Source organism: Anticarsia gemmatalis, chromosome 2, assembly GCF_050436995.1.
Source record: "Anticarsia gemmatalis isolate Benzon Research Colony breed Stoneville strain chromosome 2, ilAntGemm2 primary, whole genome shotgun sequence".
NCBI lineage: Eukaryota > Metazoa > Arthropoda > Insecta > Lepidoptera > Erebidae > Anticarsia > Anticarsia gemmatalis.
The window spans coordinates 9,328,607-9,341,017 of NC_134746.1; the positions used below are offsets into that span (position 1 = coordinate 9,328,607).

General features: G+C 34.3%; 1 protein-coding gene across 1 annotated transcript in view; it reads right to left on the reverse strand.

Annotated features, from left to right (window-relative positions):
* LOC142983782 (beta-1,4-glucuronyltransferase 1) overlaps positions 1-12,411 on the reverse strand; it is a 62,666-nt gene that overhangs the window by 4,518 nt on the left and 45,737 nt on the right. Inside the window, exon 3 of the mRNA XM_076130821.1 lies at positions 546-705. Within this exon, the coding sequence (XP_075986936.1) occupies positions 546-705 (160 nt within the window). The remainder of the gene's footprint in view (positions 1-545; positions 706-12,411) is intronic.

Sequence of the window (12,411 nt, forward strand, 5' to 3'; positions counted from 1 at the left end):
TTCGAGTACCGTTTTAAACATAACGGTCACGAATGTCAAACGAAAATAGACACGATGAGTGGTGCACTATAATTATACTTAATTGTAAGCCATATCATACTGATGCACGGCCGATCGTACCAAGCTTTCTAAACAGAATCGATTTCTGTACGGTATCTAACCTAATAATTAAATGACTGTTTAGTATTAATGAGCCACTGTAATCTAGACCGGAAGGTGCCACTAAAATTATAGCGTATGGTGAATCGCTAATGGAGTTCCTACTCATATTATCTTTATTCTTATTGATAATGATCTATTTTGGTTCTCAGACGTAAGTACCAGTGAGTTGTGAAATTCGTTATTTTTAGAATGTTTTAGTGGGTTTTTATTATGCCACGAACATTTCCAAGTTGATACTAGTTAACTAATACGGCACATAGAGTGTTAATATTAAGATGTTGGACCTTGCCGTTTGAGAATTAGTTAAGAAAACTGCACAGTTAATATTATATCAACCAGGCTCTATGTGTGATAAATTTGATCTTGAAATAAAAGATACTTACATTAGTAGGGATATGTTTGTTGGAGAAGAACAGGTGGAAGGTGACGTACTGCCTCACGAGCTCGTTGCCGAGGCAGTCGCGGAGGTACCTGATGCTGTTCACCGTCGGCGCGAAGTCCGCGCCCGGCGCATGGATCGCCAAGCTCACTGGTGCTAACCATCTGTAGACAAAAACAGTATACATTATAATTTAAAACTTTGTAACAATAAAAAAGCTAAAATAAATAAGGTACACTCTTTGTACATTTTTAGCAGAGCTGCAAAAACCTACACGCTAACCTTTTGCACGGCAAATATTTTAACGAAAAACAACATCTTTTTATACCGCATAAACCATAAACGTCATTAAGAGGAAAAGGTTAACGTCGTACTCGCAGACTATGATCGCATAAACTTTTACTGCATGCTTTTACCAAAATAAAAAAGTGTAACTAGTTTAGCTTTCAATCTTTAGCACGTAGGCGGTTAGTGTAGTGTAGGCTCAGAAATAATATGCGGCTTTCAAAAAGCCATCACTAAGTAGCGTGTACACGACATTCATACTTCAAATAAAAAGAGTGCGAAAATCCCAGCGCTAGTTATAGAAGCGAAGCAGGGAATGTAATTATATTTAATCAATAAGCTGGGCTGTGCCGGCCCAGGGGAATCGCGTGACTCGACACATTCACGCCTCTGCTCACCCCGCTACAGGTTGCTAGCAATCCGACACTTCCACCTAAAATGCCATTTCGTATACAAGCACAGAGACAGCGGCTAATGAATTCAAGTATTTTAGAACCTCGCTCCACGAAATACAGTCGTGTTTATTTACTTTCCTTCGCTTTGCTTTTAGTTTAGATTTAAACAGGAATGTAAATCATATGCGTCGTTACGGAAAGTCTAAACCTATGAGTCATCCATTCACGGCGCTGGTATTTGCGCGTTATATCGAATGAGCTTGTGCAGAGCTTATTCATGATAGATCGCTGCAGGTACAGACAGACCTACTGCCCTCATTCGTCTTGAAAGCCACGAAGAAACATAATCAACTCATACAGTTTCCCATTCGTTCCCAAAGAGGCGCGAAAACTAAAAACGTAGACACAATATAAATCGATTACTCGCGGTTAATGAAAAAAGGTTTTCTAGTCGACAAAAGACATTATTAATGGAATACCTTCGACAAAAAGAGACTAAGGTGCCTGCCACCGCGTTTTTGGGTCACGATCGAGTCACGTGACATTTTTGTTACACCTTTTCACGCTTGGAGTTTTTAGTGATCTATAGTTTTATATTGAAAAATGCATTGTTTGTTGTACCATGATGTAATGGAAAGGTTAAATGACACAATGTAATGGTAAATGTCAGTAGGACTGTCGTCTGAAGAAATCCTAGATGAAATGATAAGTGTGTTCCGCGTGCTAGTCCTAAATAGCGGAGGTGTTGCGCGGATATACAATGGCGCATAATTCCGTTTGACTTTATACAGTCACTCCTGTTTTTAAAGACCGATTACAAATGATACATATAGAGAATAATAATATGGTTCTTCTTTGAGTATGTACTATACTGATTGATGTTTAAGGAGCCTTATCAGACAATCGTACGTTTTAAAGGTAGATAATAATAATTTTCATTCCACTAACCACGCAAATAAACGACACAAATTCAAGTCAAGTCCAGCTAAAATATTCTATTGTAATGTTGCATAAAGAAAGCTAAACAAATAAACATGAATATAACAAATCACACCACGGTGCTAAAATGCATAAACTTCAAATTAAAATCGCAACAGCAGTTTTAAAGTTATCGATACCGTGTTAGTTGCGATATTTCTCAATAAGTAAATAGTTTGCAAATTCTTAAGAAACGCAAACGTTATTACAAAACTGAGAACACCCCATTTGCTGACGTTTAGCATTTAATTTGCACGTAGCGATTGAAATATTATAGCAGTCACTAATTTTTGCACTGTTTTGTGTACGTACATGTTTTTGAAAACGTCTCCTTAGAGCATAAGTTCTTTATGCACCTCACAAACAACAGGTAAAGTTAGGATTGCATTTTTTTTATTTAAAGAAAATATGTCGACTAAACCCTTCTTCGATTCAAGAGAAGAGTCTTGCCCGAGACAGTAATAAAAAAATTAAAAAAATATTAGCATCAGTTACCGCCATTTTCTGAGTGGTAGTTTATCTATTCAATAGCGTTTTTTTGATAAAAATTAAATACTTCTTGTATATTCAAGAACTCAGTATCTTAAGACATCGTAAACAAGCAGCTTTCCACACGTTTTCTTTCATGATTGTAAAACAAGACAATTAATTTTAAATACAACGTTATGTAGTTAACATAACGTAATTTCACGAAAAGGGCTGACGTAATTCAAATAAAGGGGTAAAAGCGGGAAAAGCCACAACAGTTTAATATTAACTAAATTTATTTATGGGTAGTTTACATTACGAAATTGCGTTCACTGGTGCGTAAATACGTTTACGTCATCATGTTCAAGAGAAATAAAGAAGAGGAATTAGGAATTAAAAATATGTATTCAAATATTTATGTGTTTTTGAAAGAAAATGTTTTAGCTGTGAAAATGTTTTGTACCAATTGCATCTTAAAAAGCAATACTAATTCTATACTAGGTATACAAGAAAGCAATACTAATTCTATACTAGGTATACAAGAAAAGTAAAACAACGCTGCCTGACTCTCGTCTACGTTTTTACGTCTAAAGAGCGAGCCCAATTATGAAATACAATATCAATATCATCGGTAAAGACAGAAAAATCAAAAATGCAAACGGAATTCCGGACTCTAACTAGTATTTTATAGTCACCATATTTACACTGGTATTTAGGGGGACAAGTAATGGTGCGTGCTTCCTTTAATATTGTTCGTTTTAGTATTATAACTAGCTATAGGTATATACTCGGGCTAGCCTTGTTTTGTGGAACATTCGAACCAAAACGGGGAGTTTAATCGGGAGGGTGCGACAGTCTGTAACCTCGTGTCTATGACCTGTTTACACCGCACTAAACTCGCCTGAATCACTGGACATAAAAACTCAAATACATGATGATGAAATATTAAACAAAAAAACTATTTATGCAAGTAAATCAAATATTACCCGTCTGATATTTGTAAAAACTGGTAGTCGACTCGGTAGCTTTTTCTATAAGATTTGGTATAAAACTTGAATTTTGAATTTATATACCTAGCTTAGATTGTTCATCGTGCACAATGTGCACCCATAAAAATATTAATTTCCATTACAACTTGAAATTGTGATGTATGGCGATTAAAATAAAGTTATAAATATTACGTAAAGAACCTCTTTGTTAATTTATTTAAAAACGTACCGGCAGCCAAAAGTGAAAAAAAATATTAGATCAGCCATTTGAACCAGAGGAAAAAATAATTAAAAGTAAAACTTAATGGCATCCATTTCATGTTTTCATGAAAATAGGCCAGTGACACACAGTCTATTTTCGATTAAACCTTTTTTATGAAATTTGAATTAAAATTGGTAAGCCAATTATTTCAAAAGATAAAATAAGTAGTCGACTGTTTGATACACCTTAATCTTACCAGAATATTGAATTATGTTCGATATTCTGATAAAAGGAGAGCATAATAATTTTCAAGCACCATTGAACTGTCTAGACTCCATAAACAACCAAGTTCCGTTCACATTGGATCAATTTATGAAAATTATTATGATTATCAAAGTGGATTTGTTGGCACATTTTTACATTGCTTTCCATCGATTCAAAACTGCTCAACACTCAAGATTGTTCAATCTTTTTGCAATTATGAAATTTGTGCCTCGTTTAAGCTTATAAAATAATAATTGTTCGAGTAGACTAGAACACAAAGAACTAGCGAGTAGAGTATATGATGTGAACGGTCTCGGGCAGGTACTTGTTTGGCGTTTCGTCGGGGAAGCAATACACAGGTACGCACACAGCTGTTAAATCAATAATTGCATACTTAATTTTAACCCCGGGGTGAGAACGAACACTCATTCACGAAGTTTTTGTTTTTTTAGGCTTTTGAAGAGCTTGTGTGTTTTTTGTATTTAGACGTTTCTGTTTAAAAGCGTCAAAACAAACAGTCGGTTAAAGTGAATCAGAAGGTATTTGAGCTTTGTTCAACTGCTGGGTTAGTTACCCGACTGCGCGACGCTAAAGAGAGTATTGAATCTATGCGTCTGTGTATGTATGTTTGTTTCTATATGGCATGACCAAATGATTCGTCATTTTTTTAGATAACATTTATTAATTCATCGATTCAATTAAAATAGAACTATTCATAGGAGTGAAATTAATAAGTGTACGAATATCCACTATAGTTTTAGACAATTTTGGTAGAGCTGGAAACAATTTGTATTTATCTATTTAAGTATATATTTAGAAGTATATAAGTATGTTTATCAGTTATTTGGTTACCATAGTACAAGCTCTGCTTAGTTTGGAATCAAATGACCGTGTGTGAGTTGTCCAATATTATTTATTTATTTATTTTTATTTTATTTATTTTACTAGCGATCTGTCCCGACTTCGTCCGGGTGTAGCATAATTTTATACCGTTGATACCATTCCCGTGGGAATTTCGACCCTATCGATCTCATAGAAACCTTGTCCCGACAGTTACAAACATATAAAAAAAATATCCAATTTAGTTTAGTTGTGAAAAGTTATGCGCGTACATACACTGCAGTGACTGATTTTCATTTATATTGATTATTACTTTATAGTCAGTATGACTCTATCGAGAAGGAAATGACAGCTGAGGTTATCTATGTACTGATTAGTCGTGGGTAAACTGTTTAATAGAAATCTTCACGCTCTTGACATTGATTATGACGTATTACGATTACAAGATCACAACTCTTGTTTTCGATTATACATTAACTTTCACATTGAAATTCATCCCGTTCGGGAAGAAACATTAATAAAAATCGTCTTTTAGTGCCCCTCTACACCTAAGGAAACTTCATAACAAATTTCAACACTCTAAGCTCAGTAGTTTCGGGTGTGCGTTGTCCATCTGTCAGTAACTCAGTAGAGGAAGAGTTTTATATATTTTTGATACATAAATATGTCACCAAGCAGAAGTGATTTTTTAAAATTTTAATTAAATTTCCGAAACCACTTTCGATGCGGTTAGTATTTCGTCAAAAGGAAAATTAAAATGAATGTTCTGCACACGCACTTTCCTACACAGTATTGACGGATCTTTCACGATTAATATTATCTTAAATCTGTTGTCAGATCCAAGTTCAGTCATAATATTAAAAAAAAACTAATTTATCTGTTCTCTCACGGGTGTAAACCTGAAACGTCTTCAATTTGCGCGCAATTAAGACAAGTACTCGAAGACTATTTTATTATGTTCCATACAAATAATTACAGGATATAGAAAAAAGACTATCACTAGTTCACACGGCGATTATATTGATGGCTCAACTATCGCGTGATAATTGTAATAGAGCAACGAGTAGAAGGGCTTTTTGTTTGACAAACGAATTGTAACTGTAGACACGGTGTTGAAGAACTATCGATTATTTAATCGTTACTTGGTAGTAGTAAACTAACTATAAAATAGCCACTTTACTAAATACTAATTAGAAGTTGGAGTACTGTATCTTTGACAATGTAAATGTTAGAATTTAAAATAAATATAGAGTAGGTACGGTGGCATTTCAAATGATTCTTAAAACATATTATTTTCTTCAAAAGTAAAATACATCGATCTATTTATCTATTCACTCAATTTCTATCTACTTGACTGTTGAGTATAGGCCTCCCTCTCACTATAAAAAACTAATCTCATTGTAGGTAAATATTTAAATACATAAAGAAGTTTAGGTTAGTAAAGGACATTTTGTTGTCATTACTTCCACTACCTTTGGCATAAGAGTAAACGTTAAACTTCAGACGTAGGCAGTTTGGGGGAGCAAAATGAGGTACTAAATTAAGCTAAACGGACACCTGTAATATATTGCGATGGAGGAAAGGGAAATCTTTACTGCTAATTTGTTTTAACGTAATACGAGCCTTCAGGAGTTCATTCCATTCCCCCCGCCATTAGACCCCTATTAGGGTCGAAAAACCATAAGGCTTTGTTTAAATAAACTTTATCTTTCAATTAAAAATGCTGCTTTTCTATTTCAGAAACAATGGAGAACCAAATACGGAGACCAGTTTAACCTTATTCGGAATATTTATTGTATTTGCTTCGGGGTAGCTTGTTATCGAGTACCTTGCTACTGAAGTAGACATTCCTTTATGAAAAATGGTACCGTGAGGGAGTGTCCTGGATACCAAAATTTTGTATGTACAACTGTTAACATGTTTGTTATAAAAATAATGTGGTAGGAAGGTGGTCAACGAGCTTATAGACAAAAAAACAATATGTTCCTGTAGCCCGATTCTCTATCTCTCTCGAGCTATCTATAAATTTTGTAAAAACTTATCAGCGCCTCTAGTGCGGTCCGCAAGAACTATTTTTTCAGTATATTTAAAATGCCAAATTCTCGATACTCGAAAGTAACGGCTGCTGTACAGAATCGCGCTGCTGAATCATGTTTCTACGAAACGTCACAGGAGACATAGCAAGGTGAAATTTATTCCATGAATAAAAAGTATACAGACAGACACTCCTTTTATCTCCTCATTATCATAAGACGGTGTATGCGACTCGTTTCCTGCACAATAATGTACAATGTCGTTTTGCGATGACAACGTTAATGCCATATTTACTTGGTACAAGGTCGACAGACATCAGCTGTCAAATTGTGTTGTTTGTGCGCAAATCGCTTTGTTTTCTGATTCGTGAATTATGGTCGTGTTTTGAAATGTAATAAACATTACATTGCGATTTATTCAAATCAAAATGTCAGAAGGTAATACTTAAGATTTACAAGCTTTATTGTTCCTGTATGATTTGGTCCCCTACATCAAATTTAGTATCCTGTAAAGGATAAAATAAATGAGAACTACTACACTATGTAACGATTTGTGTACTTCCCTTACAATGGTTGTTATATTGTATACAACACCCTGATGACTTTTCTCTGAGTAATCACCGAAATTTGTTCATAAAAAAATTTAAACTTATAAGCTAAAAAACACTTGAAGTCTCTGAAATCTGTAAAGAAATTTCCCGAAAACTGATGATACTGTCATTCTTACAAATATAATTCAAAATATACCTATCTCATGTATATAACATAGGCGAGAATATGAGTAATATATTTCGTATTTTAACAAGCAATATGGTCCATTATGTTACGTAGGTAAGCAAAAGCATTAGATTTATAGTACCTATTCTAAATATTTGTTCTGCTCGTTCAGGTAAAAATAAACTCATAATTTGTCTGAAAAGCGAAGGTCGATATAAAAATAACACTGTTTATAAATGGTAGTTAACTAATAACAAATAGCCAGGTGTAAATTTGACGTGTTTAGTTTTATTAGAATGTGCTTAGATGTGCGGACGCGGATCTATTGCGACTCCTTCACACATCGATACTAATATTATAAGGCTGATGAGTTTGTTTGAACGCGCTAATCTCCTGAGACTACTGGTGCGTATTGAAAAAATATTTTACTGTTGGATAGCCTATTTATTGAGAAAGGCTATAGGCTATAAAACATCACGCTAGAGTACCAGAAAATAATTACAAAGCCGGGGAAAAATATGACCCATTCTCTTGCATGTAACGCAAGCAAAGTTGCGCGGTTCAGTTAGTACATAATATTAGTTGTGAGAAAATATAATGTACGATGCAATGTTTTAAATATTTACGAAGGTCTTAACCTAGTACTTGGACAACGATATCTTTAAGAGAGACTTAAGCCGTTATTAAGAGGCTTCACCACAGGCTACACATCCGTTTACAAACACCTACTAAGCACCACATGCTCAACGTAGCTTAGTGGCGGCTTGTACAATAAATTCCGCTACTAAATAATAGCTTTATGGTATAATATGTAAAAAGTTTTAATGAGAAATAACAACTTGACATGTTCATTAGCATATTAAATAAGTTATTAAGTTTGATAAATCGTTCCCAAGTAAACATAAACAACAACAAACTTTCCCTTTAAAATACCATCAACGTAAATAAACGAAAATATTTCAATTTTCCGAACCGCACTTGGCTGCCGAAAGTTCTAAAAATTTCATTTTAAAATAGCTTTGCAGTGTACCCTTTTATTACAGCGGCGCCCCCTCAAGTTTACCCTAAAAGTAATTTAGCGAGACGTTATACAAATGGGCATTCTAATGTGGTTATTTCTCTGAAGCGGTTCCTACCTTTCCCGGCGAGGAGATAAAGCTGTCTGTGAAAGACACAATAAAAAGTCTACGCGCATAGTGCAGTAATAACTCTGTGACGAGGTAATCGGCTTTTTACGCTGAATCTAATCGGCGATTAAGTAATTCCTTGGAATCTTCGTAGTTAACAAGTCTCGCCGCGTAATGTGTTAATGCGTGTACGGACTTCGCCTTGACACCTTCATTGTGTTTTTAGGTCAATAAATATTGCAAGCATGGTATGGGAGGCGACGGGAAAATGGGTTATTGTCTTTACGTAGATAGTGAACTCACCTCGCTATTACTTAATCAGGTTGCGTTACGAGTGTTTACTACTGGCAATAAGGAAAGCTTTTGCTGTATTAATCTAGGCAGTCGAGTTTTCCTGTTAGAAATAATCTTACTTATAACGCTGACCGTGTATGTATGACGGGCTGCGACATACAGAATGCCAAGCGTCATACAGAGCCAGCTTAGTACGCTGCTTATTCCGAATGCGATAGGATCCTACATTTCTTCGAGGTTAAGGGCTGGTTTCACAGTTATAACTTGTGCACATCGTAAAAGTTAACGGAGGAAAACGGATTGCTAAGAACTAACCTATCTCTGTTCAGCTTTATGAGAATGTGCATTCAAAGTTTACATGTGCTCGCTGTTTCAGATTATTCATAGCTACTTTAAGTGCATACTTTGAATCTAATATAGGTATTTGTGTCAAGATAAATGTATGCAATATGCACATATTCGTTACAGACCTATTGTTAATATTAGTGACCAAACACAGTACTCCAGGAAATGCGTTATTTTTAATAATGAGGGCAAAGATTTCGGTTGCAATTCCATCAATAACATATCTACGTCCGAAAATTTTGAGTGTACAATTAATATGTATACAAACTAACTAACTAGTTATTATAATATCCATAGTTTTTAGTGTTCGGTCCGTGGTTTATTCATAATTATGTGAATTAGTTCAAGTGCTGTTAATTCCATTGTTTTATCAGTCGCTTATCGACCCGCTTATTATAATGTAATGTACCTCGGATAATGCGCTTTTATCGATATTTACTTATTAATGTATAACCAAGAACAAATTAGTCATAAATATTATTTTAGTTTTAATCTAGACTTAAAAACAAATTGCTAAGTGCAGATTATTTCTAGTTCTAATTTCCTTCTTATATTTAGATACTGTAACTTTCGTTAATGAACAATTTTGACGTAATTAATTCAAAGATTCCTCATGCGTTATCCCTCTTATCATCGGATTAAAGAAAAATTACTCTTTAGTTCCAAATGTTACTAAAATTTCTTTTACTTCATTCAAATTACAAAGTATTATAATATTATACTTTGAATATTACGAAACATATTCCAGTGTTCCTGAATTCCGTATTTGCGATAAGACTGCGGTTTTCGTAGGCATATACATTATGAAGCTCAAAGTTATAGTTTAATATTATACTCGTAAGTACGACAGGATCGCACAGATGGGAAAAATCCTGCAAACAAAAACTACGACCTTTTGATAACACCAAAGTTGCGATAAAAAGACTAGAAATTATCTCTTTACGTCACAAATAGGAAGATACATCCGGCCAAATATTTGCCATCGTCATTATAATATAAATGCAAATATTATGTTGATACTGATACAGAACTGTGGCGACTATTACTCCTATCATTACATAGAACTAATGTTTGCAATGTCGGGCATTTACACAGAAAAAATACTGCTGCTATACCGCATTTATGATATCAAACGATTATTACAACATTATGATACTATTTTTAAATATTTATTGCATTCAAATGTCATTACTCATTACTGATTAAATCAACGTATTTAGAATATTATTGGGCGTTTGTAAAAGTAATAATAACTGCTAAATAAAGCTGGTACACTTTTAAAGTAGGTGTTAAGTTGAAGGTGTTATTATAGCATGCTGCGTAACTTTTAACGTCATAGGAAACTGAAATTTTGCCCGCATATTGCCACTTTAAGAAAAACCGTGTTTTATCTAAAGTTCGACAACATTGTTGAGAGTATTAGCATGAGCGATTTATGCCGATTATAGTTAAGCTAGTTCGTGCTTTTTCAAAGTAAAGTAGCTGTATCTAACAGGTCACACACATAGCTGTACAAGCCAGCAGGTTACTTTCAGAATTCTGATCTTGCAAAAAAGGCTCTCTACTAAATTGTTGGACTATACTAGCTTTTAAAACCATTTCCCGAATTTAAATTTATCGCAGGATACTTCTCAAACATACAAATCTCCAGACACTACTTTAATCCCACGAATGGCTTCGGAATTTCTGCCTTCAGGCAACTGAAATCCTTTTTTTTTACACCGATTTAACATAAAACTTGTACGAAAAGCAATTTATTTCAGTATTCCCGAACTCGGGTCTTCAGCCGCACTTACATTGAAAAAAGTTTTTCTATTTAAATCGATAAACAAATACGGGTAGACATTTCGATCATACTGTCTGTAGTGAACACTAAGTTATGCATGAGTATGACCCTTAAAACACACATTGATACACGCTAATGTATACTTGGATTATTCATTTACATGTCGCGACTTAGAGGTCGTGTTAAAAAATACAAAAGTCTTATAAAGTACACACATGAAAAATAAACTTGTAAAGTCATATTACACGAAATGACTGTAATATCCAATATTGTAGATTGTGTATAAGTGTACCATGTCTTACTAGTAGGGTGTCAATAAGTAATGAGCTAACTTAGCAATAAGGGTAAGTTTGATGTTCCGAACTGTGTATGTTATAACATAAGTTATAGAATAATTCGAATAAACACATTTTTCACGACATGTTTATGGATTCTTTTTAGGTTTGAGACAAAACTGTGTGACATTAGTATAGATATAGATATAGATATATTTGTTATTTATTTCTGGAACAGCAACGGGTACAAAAAAAAGGAAAAAATTGATTTTTCACAAATGATGTGTATTAATGACGACGTTTCAATTAATAATATTTTTAACAGGCAGCCATGCGACCAAATCAAGGCTTCCATTCCTTCCGTTTTCTATCCAGAAAACATAAATATGGATTTAAAAACTACGTCTAAAGAACCCCTACAATTTTTCCGCGACAAAAAATGCGACGTGCACGTTCGTGTCAGCTATCCGACTTCTAAACGTGAACAACTTTATCAAGCAGCAAGTTCTGTGGGAACATATTAATGGTTATTGTTTAAAAACTATAATTGAGGGAACATCCTGCCAAGCGTTTTTTAGAAAATTAGACACCTGAACAGCACGAAAGAGTCAGATCTTTTTTAGACCAATGTTAATTACTGAGAACCGAACCTTTAGACTAAACCTGAACTTTATCAAAGCCAAAGGCACTAAGCGCTAAAAATAAACTAGATGAAGGTTTGAATTGATCTGCGCTTTGTGCTGTGAAGTATTAAGTTACGAGAAACAGTAAAAGACTATCAACAGTTGACATAAACGTAAAACAACACTGTTATAAGAGATAGCATACAAACTTGCAAAGTCTCAATACTGGCAACAAACACGCTACACTGT